Below are 16,053 nucleotides of genomic sequence, written 5' to 3'. Positions count from 1 at the left end.
TTCTTTGTTTGAGATGTTGAACATTTATCAAGAAAAGTAGATTTTTTACACTATTGTACAATAATTTTGAAATTGAACATTTGTGAATTACCTATGCTGAAGAAAAAAAAAGAAAGTACATCAAACTAGTGAAAATCAAGTATGATAAAACTTAAACTGTTTGCCAAAAGCTGTTACAATAAGGTAAGAAGACACCAAGAAGAAACAAAAGATGTCCACAAAACACGAATGCAACCATTAATCTTAAGTCAAATCAGGTCATCCGGATTGGTCAGTATTCAAAGATACCAAGGGGACATTAAAAAAAAATCTACGAAACTGACAACATAATGGCAAAACAAAACAAACACGGGAGTCAACGAAAAGACAAAACAAGATTACTAACCACTTACCAGAAAGTTAAAGGCTGATCATCATGAATTCAAATTAAAACTGAAGGTGTTCTGGTAAAATAAGCAGACCCTGCTATCGGACAGTTATTCCATAACGGTCAACAAAATCGTAATTGCATCCGTAAACCATTCAAAATGATGACTTCAACTTTACCATTAGGAACCCTTAGTTCTAAAATAGCCTTGTAAGTAGGGACACATAATCTAGAAAATCGTGACAAGAAACGCAACCTTTGTAATATTGTATCAATTAGGAGATATAAACTGCATATGGTGGCTCTGCCATAATGTCTTCACCCATAGAAATGGAATTTTCACAATTGAATGGCTGAAAATATCCCTTTTAACGTAACGTAGTGATCACCATTAACCCCAACACACACCCTAGTACCACACATAGTTTTAGTTTATATATATACATATATAATGGTTTTACCGTATCGTATCAAAATAAAAATATAAACCAAATTCTAAGCGAAATTTGATACAAGTATACAAAGGACACATAGTTTACGATGGGAAAATTTAAGTTATCTTTTAGTCGTAATGTTGAATTCTTACTTCTTAATTCAAAGCAAAAACAATCAGACGGACAAGTAAGACACACTTATAAAGTCACCTCCATCGATCCTAATCATGTTGATCATCATAGTCAATATCGCTGTATAGGTCTAGATATATAGCAGCTGTAGCTGTGTTTCTGGTATCCTCAATTCAGTTTTAATAGGATAGATGCGATCAGCATTTATGAAACTGGTTAAGTCAATGAGAGGGCATTATTTGTTAGAGAAGTTATTTCCACCAAACTTTGTTGTCCAGCTTCTAGAGTATTCTAGTTTCAGAATTTTTTTCGTTCGAATCAGTTTGAATTTTAATGTGTACGCCTTGCCATTTCCTCTGTATTATTGAATCAATTGGGAGATATATAAACTGTATATTGTGGCTCTGCCAGAATGTCGTTATCCGTAGAAATGGCTTGTTCACAATCGGGTGGCTAAAATCATCCCTAGAGCACCACATATAGGTTATATCTATATAAACTGATACATTTTAGAAGACAAAACTTTATCACCTGGTGCAAGAAGGTATGTGTAAAAAAAACGTATAACCTGTACAAAGGAGTAGGTCCGGTAAGGACCGATTTTGGCCTCAAATTTCAGGTTCATCTGACGAAAGATGTTGACCACTTTTTAAACACTTAAGTGTCTATTTTATTTGATTCAATGAACTTATGTGAAAGATTTTTACAAATTTAGTCATCAAAAACGCTCCGATTTAAGCTCAAATATGAAAAATCTACCAAATATGCTGAAAAATGTCACTTTTAAGATGGTTTTTGTCAAAAATGAAAGTGGCCGCATCCGTGTTCATCCTCAACCTTTATATATGTTATGTATTATCATCAAATACAACTTACATTTAAATATTTTGGATGAACACGAATGCGTCCACTTTCGTTTTACACGGAAACCGTCTAAAATTTAACCAAAATGCTAGAATTTTGAAGATTTCAGTAATTTAGCATGACTTAATGGTGCTAATACTCAATACATGTACATCGTATTGTCAAAAACAGCCCATATTTATGTAGCAGAAGCATTCTACTGTCCAATCTATAACTAAAAGTATATATTTTAACAATTTTGTAAAACTGCTATATTTTGGGGCCAAAAAGGGGTCTTACTGAACCAACTCCTTTAATCTCTACAAACATACATCTTGTACACAACACATTATAATAGTTTTATTGTATCGTAACAAATTAAAGATATAAACCCTATTCTAAGCGAAAGCTGATACTAGTATACAAGAACTGAAAGTTCACGATGGGGAAATTTAAGTCGTCTTTTAGTCGTGATGTTTAATTCTTAATTTTTAGTTTATACATATTTTATTTGCTCAAATCAAAAAGAATCCGACAGACAAGTAAAACATACTTATAAAGTCTTCTCAATCATGGGAATCAACTTCTTTAAGGCTGTTAGGGATAAACTTTGATATTGATCTTGATAAAATCTTAAACTTAAATTATACCGATAGGTATCTTCAGATACAAACTTTGATTAGTGCATAGTCTAAAAGAAACTTAACAGTTACTAGTATCGGTAAAATATCTGTGGTTAAAACTCTTATTCTTCCTATACTTAATCATCTCTTTTTAACATTACAAACCCAAATGCTGAGATGATTAAGAAAATTGATGATGCTATTTATTATTTTCTGTGGAACTGACCAGTTCATATAGTTAAAAAAAGAAGTGTTACATATGGATTATAAGAAAGGTGGTTTAAAGATGATAAATATAAATGTATTTATGATAGCTTTGAAATGTACATTGATATGAAAATTGTTTAGTTCTAACTGTAAATGGTTAAATATTTTATTTACAAATATAGATAAAGAAAAATTGTTCAAACGAGGAAATAGTTACACAGCAAACACTATTTCAAATGTTAAAAACAAATTTTGGATTGATGTATTTGAAGCATGGCAATATTTTGTAGATAAAGATATGAATTATACATGGGGATATTTTCTTGCAAGTCCATTATGGATGAAAAAGAATATAAATATCAACAACAAACATGTATTTTATAGAAATTGGTATAATAAAGGTATTGTTTTGGTAAATGATGTGATTAGTTATAGTGGAAAGTTTTTCTCCTATAGGGAAATAAAAGACAAATTTGATTTCTGGGAATATAATGATGTATAAAAGTATCATTTCAGCATTAACTCAGACAAAGAAGCTTTATTCAAGGGGAGATAATAAGCTCGCAGAACCTTTTGTTCCCTCTTTTGTTCAAACCATTTTAAAAAGAAAAAGGGAACTAAAGATATTTATTGGGTGTTAATACCTTAAGTGGTTCCTAATGGGCCAAAAAAGTGGAATGAAATTTTTGAACTTAATGAATTAGATTGGAGAGAAATTTTCAAACTTCCTTTTGCAGTTACTAATAACACAAAATTACAATGGTTACAATTTAGAGTAAATCATAAAATATTAGCTACAAACAAATTTTCGTGTAAAATTAATGTCATTAATAGTCAATTATGTAATTTTTGTAAGGAAAAAATAGCTATAGAACATGTATTATGGAATTATGAAAATGTCTAGATTTTATTAGAAGAAATAGATATATATATAGATTCTACCACTGTATCTAGTGTAATACGATATTTATCCACTCGAGACAGTTAAATTTTCAAAATTAATTAGTCCTATTAATGTATATGTCAAAAACATAATAGAATGTTAATTTGTGAACTAACGTAAAAAATATTCATCAGAACATTATATTCATATTTTTTTTTTAATCTATTGATTTTTTTCATTTTTTTCTATTATTGTAAATTTTGTTAATTTCACTTATTTTTCCTCAATATTTCCATTCTTAAAACAAACTTTAAAACTAAGAATATCTGTATGTTTGATAAAATAATTCAATAAAAACCATCTCCTCAAGTGATTGTTGATAAAAAAAATATATATACACCTTTTAAAATAATACATACCATCATCGTAATCTAATTCAAACTCTGGTTCCAGTGCACATTTCTTTAAACCGATCTATTATATGTATGATGATAATTTTGTAAATTTCACAATATTATCATACACTTATTTGTGGTCCTTTTTTTTCTAACATTTATTATGTTATTTTCTAAATGCAAATGAAAAATCTGGTATTATATTTTAGTAGCTTTAGCTAATATAATATTTTGTAAAATGAACTAACAAATACTAACACATATATATATTCACATGATCTATTGCTAACATTAACGAGGCCGGCCTGAGGTACCGGTATTATATGTTTCATTACTAACAAATGTACAGATTTCAATAAAAAATTAAAATTAAAAACAAAACAAAAAAAGTCTCCTTCGTCGATCCTTGTCGATCATCATCGTCAATATCGCTGTATAGGTCTAGATATAAAGCAGCTGTAACTGTGTTTGTGGTATCCTCAATTTAATTTCAATAGATTAGATGAGATCAGCATTCACGAAACTGATTTGGATCAATAAGAGGGCATTATTTCTTAGGGAAGTCCTATCCACCAAACTTTGCTGTCAAGCTTCTAGAGTTTGCAAGTTTAAGAGAAATTTTTGTTCAATAACTGTTTGAAGTTTATTGTGTACGCCTTACCATTTCCTTTATAAAAAAAATATTTCGATGACAAAATCAAGCCTGTCTTTAAATTTGGCGGAACTATTGTGTAAATCGTGAAAACTGTTTATATCTACTACTGTACGAGGAAGGGTCATATATTTTCGTACTCTTGCAGTCATTTAACCTCCACATCTTATTTATACCATCCTTGAAGACGGTAGATTCACAATACCCTTCATATTCAGTATATACTTGAAGTATGGGAATATACTTCTCTGGAAATTTCATTGCTATTTCATTGCTATTTCATTGCTAAGAGGGATGAAAATGGGTGCTGATAGTAAGATAATTTTCAAATGTGCTGGTGGACATTCAATAGAAACCATCTCCTCAATCAATTGTTTATAAAAAAAGATATCCACCTTTTAAAATAATACATACCATCATCGTAATCTAATTCAAACTCAGGTTCCAGTGCACAGTTCTTTAAATCGATCTATTATACGTATGATGATAACTTTGATTTTCAAAAAACAGTCGGTATCTTCGTGGAACTCATTGATTCTTTTCGACTATCAAAAACATAGTCGGTATCTTAGTGGAACTCATTGTTTCTTTCCGACTATCAACAACATACCCTCTGTCCCATCGTTTAGTATATTCATATCTGAACTATTTTTTTACGCTCGTTCACGTTAACAACAAACAAACTTCATAAACAGGGATCAACCCATTAGATATTTCCGTGTCTAAAATCATAAGCGACGTGTTATCGCGGATTTTAACCGTTATATAGCAGAAAGTAAAATAACACATATTCTGAACTCCGAGGATAATTCAAAACGGAAAGTCGCTAATCACATGGCAAAATCAAATGATAAAACACATGAAACGAATAGACAACAACTGTCATATTTCAGACTTGGTACAGCCATTTTCAAATGTAGAAAATGGTGGATTGAACCTTGTTTTATAGCGCTAAACCTCTCATGATGTCTGGTGTGTAGATTGATTGGTTGTGTTCAGTTCCTGATTTGACTGAGTGTGTGCTCTAAAGGCATGTAGTGCATTATTATTAATTTAGAACAATGACAACAAATACGCTTAGAGGAAGACACTTGCCAAAACTTGATTACAAAGTTATTAAACACAAAAACAATAAAAATTGGGCGCGAACGTGTAGGGTACGAAAGTGAAATCCCGGGCTTAAAAACACGACTGAAATCCCGAGGTCCCGACTTTAAATAAATTTAAATCCCGACATCCCGAAATTCGAAAAAAGAATTCCCGGAACCCGAAAGGGTCAATCCCGAGATTAAAAAACACCTGATCCCGAAGTCCCAATAAAGGTCCTACCCCCTTTTCCCCCCACATTGTTGCTGTCGTTTTGAAATTAGTATAATCTCCTATTTTCCGGTTTTTAAATCGTTACTTTTCCGAACTGATCAAACTTTTATTGACGCCAAAAAAATGGCTGCCTCCATGAGTTTACACGCTTAAAATATTTGTCATAAATATTTGCTAAAAAAGCAGGTTGAGATGGGGAAATCAGCCCACCATCAAACAGAAAATAAATTTAAGGTAACCGTCGAGATATTTTTGACAAATTTGCTGAAACATTTTACCTAATTCATAAAAAATGGCTATGTTTTCACCACGAAAATAATAACTTATTTATACACACAAACAACATGCGTAGCTGGAAAATATGTTATTCACTTTATAGGTTCAAATTATTTAGTTACATTAAGTCATGAATCAGTATGGATTTTTTAATATGAGGCAGGCATTTATTGATTACCTGTAAATGGGGACGAAGTCTGTATGAATTATTTGTTTGTAACTTAAATATTTGTTAAAAAAAAAGAAACGGATATACCGTAACGTTTCCGATTTTGGTTCTGTTCCGATTTTGGTTCTGTTGTTAGGGATTTTAGTTGTGACGTTATTTAAGTTATGACGTCATATGCAATGTAAACAAAGAAAGTTTTTTCATATCAAGGAATTATTATAAATGAAATTGGTATTGCGTTCCTTCCTATTTATACTAGACTGATAAATATATATTTTACTCAAAGATTCATACAAAAAAAACCGGAAAAAGGTACATTGTAGATTTCTGCGCAGGTCCGGGATTTCAAAACGGCGACAAAAAAATTTGAACGATTTTGAGTTCATTAGTCAGAGCTCCAGATAAGCTGCGTATTTGCGTGATTACGCAATACAAATAATAGAAAACCCAATGCAATTGTCCATTGAAGGGTTCAACAATCCAATTAATTCAACGGAAAACCCAATAATATGCCAAAACCATGAGTTCTCAACCCTTTTATTGGCTACCGTTTGTGTTATTTACCCTTATCTGTTTACAGTCGTCGCGTAATCTATTTTTATAATATATATAATTGGAAATTTCCCGTCGTTCTAAAAATAGATCCCTGCATCAAGTAGCTGAAAAGGGTCCCTGTTGAGTTTCCCGTTGCTCGATAGGTACACGTGTTTTGTTAATATTTCGATCTTCTCGGTGTTTATCCAATTAGCGTGTGTCATGTAGTCATATTTTTTTCGCATTGCTCGGGATTTTTCTCAACATACATCGAATTAAAACGAAAGTGAATGTCTGGTTAAAATATTGAATAGAAGCATGTTTTCGGCTTATTTTGGAAAATTGAGGGAAAGTTATGATAACAAGACTCAGGAAGCGTCCATCGAACGCACGGGCGTGTGTGCGTATCATAACGAAAACATTGCTATTAAACACAGGGTTTCATCAAAAACGAATTCTGTTGGAAAAAGTGAAAGGCCCAATCAATTATGAAATGATAAAGCATCAGAAATCAAAAGTTCTAAAAAAAGACAACTAAACCCAGATTTATTTAAATTGAATAAAGGAAAATCATTCAAGTATAATTAGTTTATATACTATCTTTTATTCATTTAACCGTTAATTATTATGAATACACACATCATGCACACAGCCACTGATCAGGCACTGGTCTCAGAATTTATTATATAAAGGTACATGTATAAGACGAGTGCCTGTGAATACACATATATCCTGTTTTTGTGAAAAAATACAAGACTGGCAAAAGGTTTGAAACGGGACACAAATTTAACCTACAATTGCTCCTCAGTGAATAAACCAAATAAAACAGCTAGCAAAAATAAACCTAACCATAACCCCTCAACCAAATAAAACAGCTAAACAAAGACAGAAACATATTAATTTAAGATGGAAAAAAAATGGGGTTGATATTGCCTAAATATTCAATATTGTGTCGATGAAAAAACCCAATACATTAAGGAATTATGGTGAAAAACCCAATTCGATATTAACCTTAGGGGTGAATTGGAATTGATAATGCAATTAAAATACTTTATCGCCCAATTATATAAGAAAATGGTGGGTAAAAACCCCAATTTATGAATTCTTATCTGGAGCTCTGATTAGTACAATGAAAAATTCGGGAAATTTTTCCGATTTTTTTTTTTATTGAATTTTCTACTGTTATTGGGGACTTCGTCCCCATATTAACTACAACCAACTTTCTATTCTCAGATAATTTATACACCTTATTGCTAATATAGTCTGACCAGGCTGTTTGAACTTTTGACGGATACAACAATCACTTTTCTATTGTGGTGTCAGATATTTTGTTCTATGATATAAACATTTCACGGGAATATGTGTTATCTAGTAATGGCGGACAAATAGCGATATTAAACTATTCAACTGTGAAGCAGATTTGAAACACTTCTATTCTCTATTCATTACAACACAATTGATGAATGATCCATTGCATCTCATGGCGTATTTTGTTTCGGATTAAAGTTTCCTCCACGTTTCGATTTTATTCATCAAGATCCGTGATATTTTGCAATGGCGAAATCTATTCTTATTAAAAGTGTTAATCTTTTTTATTTTTTATATAGTTTCAGACATTTTCTGAGAGGATAGCCAAAGTTGACATAGATGTTATCCACAGAGTTGTTCATCATGATGATACACCAGAGGTTTGTTATCATCATTTATGTAAAATAAAAGTTAAAATCTTCTCAATTATGTACATGTATCACTCCACCTATGAATCATACACTTTAAAGGCAATTCACCTGGACACCATTCACAAGTATGATCTTGAGAAACCATGATTGTCTGTTGGAAGGGAACCATAAATGGCTGGCCCGTGTTAAGATTTCGAAAAAGAGCAGGCTAATGTTGCTACATGTACAAGGCAGCACTCACAACAGCTTAGTGGAAAGTGATTAATATTGTAATAACTTGTTTCCCAATCCACTATGAATAAATATGTTTAAACTAACTACTCTAAAACATTGATAAGACCACTATCTTAAAACATTGATGAGACAGCTACATTTTTACCCTCAAACATTTATAATTTAACAAATCAGATAAAATCAAAATAGACAGAAAAGTAATAGGGCAATTTGCTAAAATTCACATAAAGTATTAGTGTTCTTAGAATTGAACAAGGGCATCACACTAAAACCCTTGTAGAAGAAAGAATTTGTCCTTTGTGTCTCTCAGAAGTAGAAGATGAATTCCATTTCACTTTAAAATGTACAAAACTAAATATAATTAGAGACCAATTGTTTTCCAAAATTAGTGAAATAGTTCCCTCTTTTTATATGACTAATGAAGCAAGATTAAAATTTTTGTATACGTGTGATGTATAAATATAATTAGAATTGTTGTTAAATTTATTAGCGACATGTGCATTTCTAGAAATGCTTTATTTTAAAAGTACTAAATAACTTTGTGGTACCACCTCCTCATATATACATAAATGTTTATGAATTTGGTATGATATATATGTCTGTATGTTTGTCATGTTTGTGTATAACCAATGTGTATTGTCTTGGTATCAATCCTGTAATTTTGAATTTCAAACCAATAAAAATTACTTACTTACTATCACTATGTATACCATGATGTTAAAAGGTCCTGGGGAGAATACTAATAGTATTTAAGTATTTAATAATTGTAATTTTTATATCTACAGGAGAATTTAACATATTTTGGAGAAGCCATTGAAAAATGGACAGAACTGAATTGTACTAAACACTATGGTAATTATAACATTTATAAAATTTTATATACAATAATGTTGTCAAAATCATAATTGGCTTTATTCAGGGCTTATATTAGTTAAAAAAAAAATGTATTTTTTTTTACCCTAGTTAGCTGTAAAAGCATATATAGATTTAATATTTTTGTATTATGTATCGAGGTTTTGATACTTTAAGCTTATCTATACTATTAAACGAGAAGACCTCATTTTTGGTGTCGCTTCTCTTCTTTCCACAATAAATTTATCATCATGCCTCTGTGTCCTATGGGTACTGTGCATAATCGCATTTGTCATCCATTCAAATGATTATTCAGATTGGGTTATTTTGGGTGAAAAACGAGAAAAAAGACGTCCGGATATGTTTCCGTCATTGGGCGAAATTTTAAGTCAGATTAGACTTCCGGTTTGCGTTTTCTCTATACTTTGAACATACATTAATACTACAAATACAGTGAATTTTCTGTCTTATATCCGTCATTGGACGAAATATAAGTCAGATTTTTTTTTTATGTCAGATTAGACCTCCGGTTTACGTTTTTCTTTTTACTTTAAAACAAATACAGTGAGTCACATACTACGAATAAAGTGTATTTTCTGTCTGGTATCATTTTCAAGTTTACTATCTACAGCAGTCACAGGGTTTATTTAATAGAGAGGGTCTGGATAATATATCAATAACCACTGTGGATCAATTATAAAACTGAGAATTGACTGTAAAAAGAAAATACACTTTCGGGACGTCTGGAACGGGTGTTTTTAAGATCGAAATTTCAGGATGACCATTTCGGGATCCGGGATTTCTTTTTTTTCGAATTTAGGGATGTCGAGATATTAAATTTGTATAATAAATTCAGAACCTCGAGATTTTATGTTTTTAAGCCCGGGATATTGGGATCAGGGCCCCTCCACAGTGGCGGATCAAGAAATTTTCATACGCAGGGACCCGTTGACTGCCTAAGAGGGTGCCGCTCCGGTTATCATTCAGTGATTACCTATATGAGCAACCCAAAAAAAAGGGGGCGGGCCCCCTAAATCCGCCTCTGCCCCGACCCCCAACCCCCCCCTTTTCATGAATGTTCATAATATACAGCTAAGCGCTAAAATTATTCATGTGTCATTAAAATTAATAGGGAACAAACAAAAAAAAAAGGATTTTTTTTGTGGAAAAAGGAGGAGCCGGCTAGAAAAACAATTATCCTGTTCCAAATTACCCATGACTTTTGATACCTTTTCTGAAATTCTCAAGTCACTAAATGTTTTACAAAAAAAAGAAGATGTGGTATGAATGCCAATGAGACAGCTCTCCACAAGAGACCAAAATGACACCGAAATTAACATTTAAAGATCACCTTACGGCCTTCAACAATAAGCAAAAGACGATAATGCATAGTCTGATATAAAATTTGTAAGGGTTCCGCGGAACCCAGTGTCTCGCCTACTTTTGCTGTAAATTGCAGGCTCAACAAAAATGAGGGAAAAAATCAATAAAAATATTCCGCTTGATACTATCTTTTGATTGTAAGAAGCTTCTGTCCCAAGTTTTTAAGAAAGTTATCAAAATTTTAAAAAATTTAATCACAGAGTGAATGTGTTGTTACCTGGCAGAAAATCTAAATCCATTTAAAGTAAAATACGGAAAAAATGGATTTATTGTTTTACAAAATTAACTTCTGGATACTATCTAATGATCATAAACAAGCTTCTGTCCAAGTTTGTTACAAACCAAGGATTGTTTAAGAAAGTTATTAAAATTTTAAAAACTTTAACCACAGAGTGAATGTTATGTTTTTCCGCAGAAAAACTAAGTCCATTTATAAGTAAAATACGGAAAAAAATGAATTTTATTTTCACAAAATGTACTTCTGGATACTATCTTATGATTATAAACAAGCTTCTGTCCAAGTTTGGTAGAAATCCAGTGAAGTTTAAGAAAGTTATTAAAATTTCAAAAACTTTAACCACAGAGTGAATATTTGTGGACGCCGCCGACGACGACGCCGACGACGGAATGTAGGATCGCTTAGTCTCGCTTTTTCGACTAAAGTCGAAGGCTCGACAAAAAGGCCCCGAAATGACAATGTAAAACAATTCAAATGAGAAAACTTACATACTTATTTATGTTCAAAAAATGAACGAAAAACAAATATCACTGAACCACTGAATTACAGGCTCCTGACTGGAATGTTCATAATACATGTACACTAACTGTATGTTCATAATGAAATTAATAGAAAACAAAAAATGGGAATTTGGGAAATAAAGGAGGAGGGTTAAAAAAAACATTTTCCTGTTCCCAAGTACCTATGACTTTTGATACTTTCCCTGAAATTCTCAAGACATTAAATCTTTTACAAAATTCTGCATACAACACTTTACATCCTTTCAAATACGCTCTGAATGCCCGCGATTTCGCAGGTGTGTTCTAGTTACATATTATACAAACAACTTCTTTTGTATTGTTTTACAATTATCTCAATCTTTTATTATTTTTTACAGCTGACTTTAGGAAGGAGATATCTAATCAAGTACAGACATTTGCACAGCTTGTCCATCATAAGGTACAGTATACATATAACAGAGGTTTTAGGGGTTAGGTATTGCTTTTATGTGAAATGCAAAGTTTGTAAGTTGAAAGAAAATTTTAAACATTTGGTTTCTGTTGTTTGTCCATTAACCTTTATAGCTCAGTGAGCTTTTCTCATTACTTGGCGTCCGTCGTCATCTGTTAACTTTTACAAAAATCTTCTCCACAGAAACTACTGGGCCAAATGTAACCATACTTGGTCACAATCATTATTAGAGTATCTAGTTTAAAAAATGTGTCCGATGACCCTGCCCATGAACCAAAATTGTCGACATGGCTAAAAAGAGAACATAGGGTAAAATGCCTTATTGGCTCATATCTCTGAAACTTAAGCATTAAGAGCAAATATGGTGGGGTAAAAATTGTTTATTAGGTCAAGATCTATCTGCCCTGAAATTTTCAGACCAATCAGGCAACTTGTTGTTGGGTTGCTGCCACTGAATTTGTAATTTTAAGAAAATTTTGCAACTTTTGGTTTTTATCTTGAATATTATTATAGATAGAGATAGACTGTAAACATCAATAATGTACAGCAAAGTAAGAACTACAAATATGTCAACATGACCAAAATGGTCAATTGACTGTTATTGCTCTTAATAGTCAATTTTTAACAAACTTCAAAAAATTTGTAAATTTTTACAAAATTTTTTCCACTGTCACTTCTGGGCCAAGTTCATTATAGACAGAGATAATTGTAAGCAGCAAGAATGGTCAGTAAAGTAAGACCTACAAAGACCACAACACATTTTTGTCATGAATCCATCTGTGTCATTTGTTTAATATGCACATAGACCAAGGTGAGCGACACAGGCTCTTTAGAGCCTCTAGTTTTAACCCTTTTCCTCTGAAACTACTTTCAAAAAAGATATATTTGGTAATGAAAAGAATGCTTTCATTTCCTCTGAAGTGTTTAGAAGATGTTTTTCTTTCATCAAAAATGTCCTTAAAGTTTGCAAATACCCAGTTTCCTATCATGTAAACCGTTTTACTGTCTGTATGTTTGCTTGGACTGTATTTTGATTAATTTTGCTAATACTTTGTTATAACAGGATGATATTGTTGCTGGACTTACCAAACATCTGCAGGTTCCAAACAGTTTGGCGTTAGACGCTCTTTTAGAGTAAGTAAAAACTTTTAAAATTCCTTAAACTCTATCTCATTCTTTCAATTTTTCACATTTCTAAGAAGGATATAATTTCCAGAGAATCAAGTAGTCTTAGTTTTAGTGAGATCAAAGGGAAGAACTCAAATAGTTAGTTTGTTGTACCTACAACTTTAAAAATGTGAAGAAGGCTGAAATTTCTTTAGTTTATGAAATAAGAAGATTTCAACTATTTTATAGAAAAATTTATTACTAACCACAGGTGTTTAAGGATGGTTTGAATATAGAAATAGTGGTATATATATTGGTTTAAAGTTTACTATAAAGTTGTATAGGCTGCTCGAATTTCTTAATAATAAATTGCTGGAAAAAAACAATCAAACTAAAGCAGATTTTGGTATCACACTGCTAGGAGAAATATCTATTCATGCAAGAAAGATAGAACAGGCCACATCCATAACAGAAAGTTTGTTAACTTACATAAAATGATTATTAATAATCACTATATATATTCAGTTAATGATAAGTTATGATATATTGCACTATTCTCTTACCTACATGATATTACTAAAAACAAAATTTATTTTGATTTAAAAATATTTTCTGATTTCAGTCTGACTGTTCAGTTATCTAGAGACCTACAGAGAGATTTTATAGTCTATTTTCCCCAGTTTTTCAAGTTGTTGGTAGGTCTTTTGGTTGGACAAGATGTTGACTTACTGGAGCAAGTGTTTACAGCGCTGGCCTACCTGTTTAAATATCTGTGGAGGTACCTTGTCAAGGATATTCACCAGGTGTATGGGTAGGTGTTGTTTTGCACAGTCAATTTAATTAGTTATCAAAGGTACCAGGATTATAATTTAGTACGCCAGACGCGTGTTTCGTCTACATAAGACTCATCAGTGACGCTCATATCGAAATAGTTATGAAACAAACAAATACAAAGTTGAAGAGCATTGAGGATCCAAAATTCCCAAAAGTTGTGCCAAATACGGCTAAGGTAATCTATGCCTGGGTTAAGAAAATCCTTAGTTTTTTGAAAAATTCAAAGTTTTGTTAACAGGAAAATTATAAAAATGACCACATAATTGATATTCATGTCAACACGGAAGTGCTGACTACTGGGCTGGTGATACCCTCGGGGACGAAACGTCCACCAGCAGAGGCATCGACCCAGTGGTGTAAATAGTTATCAAAGGTACCAGGATTATAAGTGTTGTATTGAATAGTCAATTAAGGTGTTCTATTGAATAGTCAATTAAGGTGTTCTATTGAATAGTCAATTAAGGGGTTCTATTAAATAGTCAATTAAGGTGTTCTGTTGAATAGTCAATTAAGGTGTTCTATTGAATAGTCAATTTAGATGTTGTATTGAATAGTCAATTTAGATGTTGTATTGAATAGTCAATTTAGATGTTGTATTGAATAGAGAGAAAATAGTTATATAAAATGATGAAAAAAATATGTTGAATGAAACGAGCTGAATTTTGATCTGCTGTTATTTATAAAGAAAGCACAAAAAATATGAAATTAAGAATGGACAAGGGGAATGTGTCAAAGAGACAAATCCCAGAAAACAGCCAAAGACCAACAATGGGTCTTCAATACAGAGAGGAAAACCTGCACCTGGAGGTGTGCTTCATCTGCCCCTAAACAAAAATGTGTACTAGTTCTGTGATAATGGACGTTATACTTAACTCTAAAATATATAATAAAGCTAGAATTAAAAATCATGCAAGACTAACAAAGGCCAGAGGCTCCTGACTTGGGACAGGAGCTAAAATGCAAATATGACTCCTCTTTGTGTTGACAGGTACTTTTCAGAGCTGCTAAGTGGAACCCACAGGGAATATATCAGAAACTTTGCAGCTGAGAGTTTTGCTTTCCTGATGAGAAAGGTATGTTTATCTTTTGTTTTACAATGTACAGTTTATGTATGGATATTACAAAAGCAATTTTTCAAATCATGAATCTGACTCCGTCTCCAGAATTATTTGAAGCATGCTTTTTTTTTTCCTTTTTTTTCCACAAGGAAATTGTATGAAACCAATAATGCTAAGTCATTAATATTTCAGTCCCTTAACATCTATAAATGATAGCGGAAGAAATGTACAACGGGTGCCGATCTTAAATGAACTAGGAATTCACAACCATGCCATTAAACAGATCAACTACTGCAGACGATCCAAAAATTATATAGAGTCACCAAACAATTAAGAAGGGAACATTTTTTGACAATTTCCTTTTCCATAGCGGCAATCATAATCTTCCTATTGTTGCTGAAGTGCCAGGAAGTAGTAACCTCCAACAGAAAGCCTTGCAAAGTGGTAGGAACCATGGGGAGTTCGTCCAATTCGATACAACGCCTTTTATTTTCTATATATCTTATCTATGTATAACTCTGTATTGCTGCTTTCACTTTTCATTGTTTCTCTTACCATGACGATGTCAAAATCAATGTACCACTTTGAGTACTTCAGGGATTAATTTCTGTATAAAATTGTCCTTATGAAGCCTGCCTTGCAGGCAAAACATGAAGACCATATAGCAAATAAAATTGCAGACCATTTGAAGTGTTGTTGTCAATTTGGAGTATTATTTTAATGTTGCATTCATTTGCATAATTTTACAACCCTGCAAACCTAGGTATCCACTTGAGGGACTCTATCCAAATGATTCACACAGGCGTTGGTTCACCGTATGGAGTTTAATTGTCACAGATAGAACACAAAGTCATAACTACTGTATTTTATATGGAAATAAAA

General features: G+C 32.1%; 1 protein-coding gene across 1 annotated transcript in view; it reads left to right on the top strand.

The window, feature by feature from the left end:
* The first annotated feature begins 5,973 nt into the window (after window positions 1-5,973).
* Window positions 5,974-16,053, top strand: part of LOC134707448 (small subunit processome component 20 homolog) — an 81,156-nt gene continuing 71,076 nt past the window's right edge. Inside the window, exons 1-7 of the mRNA XM_063567193.1 lie at window positions 5,974-6,090; window positions 8,443-8,523; window positions 9,534-9,600; window positions 12,099-12,160; window positions 13,236-13,306; window positions 13,902-14,090; window positions 15,102-15,186. Of these exons, the coding sequence (XP_063423263.1) occupies window positions 6,049-6,090; window positions 8,443-8,523; window positions 9,534-9,600; window positions 12,099-12,160; window positions 13,236-13,306; window positions 13,902-14,090; window positions 15,102-15,186 (597 nt within the window). The 5' untranslated portion in view covers window positions 5,974-6,048. The remainder of the gene's footprint in view (window positions 6,091-8,442; window positions 8,524-9,533; window positions 9,601-12,098; window positions 12,161-13,235; window positions 13,307-13,901; window positions 14,091-15,101; window positions 15,187-16,053) is intronic.

Source organism: Mytilus trossulus, chromosome 2, assembly GCF_036588685.1.
Source record: "Mytilus trossulus isolate FHL-02 chromosome 2, PNRI_Mtr1.1.1.hap1, whole genome shotgun sequence".
NCBI lineage: Eukaryota > Metazoa > Mollusca > Bivalvia > Mytilida > Mytilidae > Mytilus > Mytilus trossulus.
This window is presented reverse-complemented; position numbering and strand designations above follow the sequence as displayed.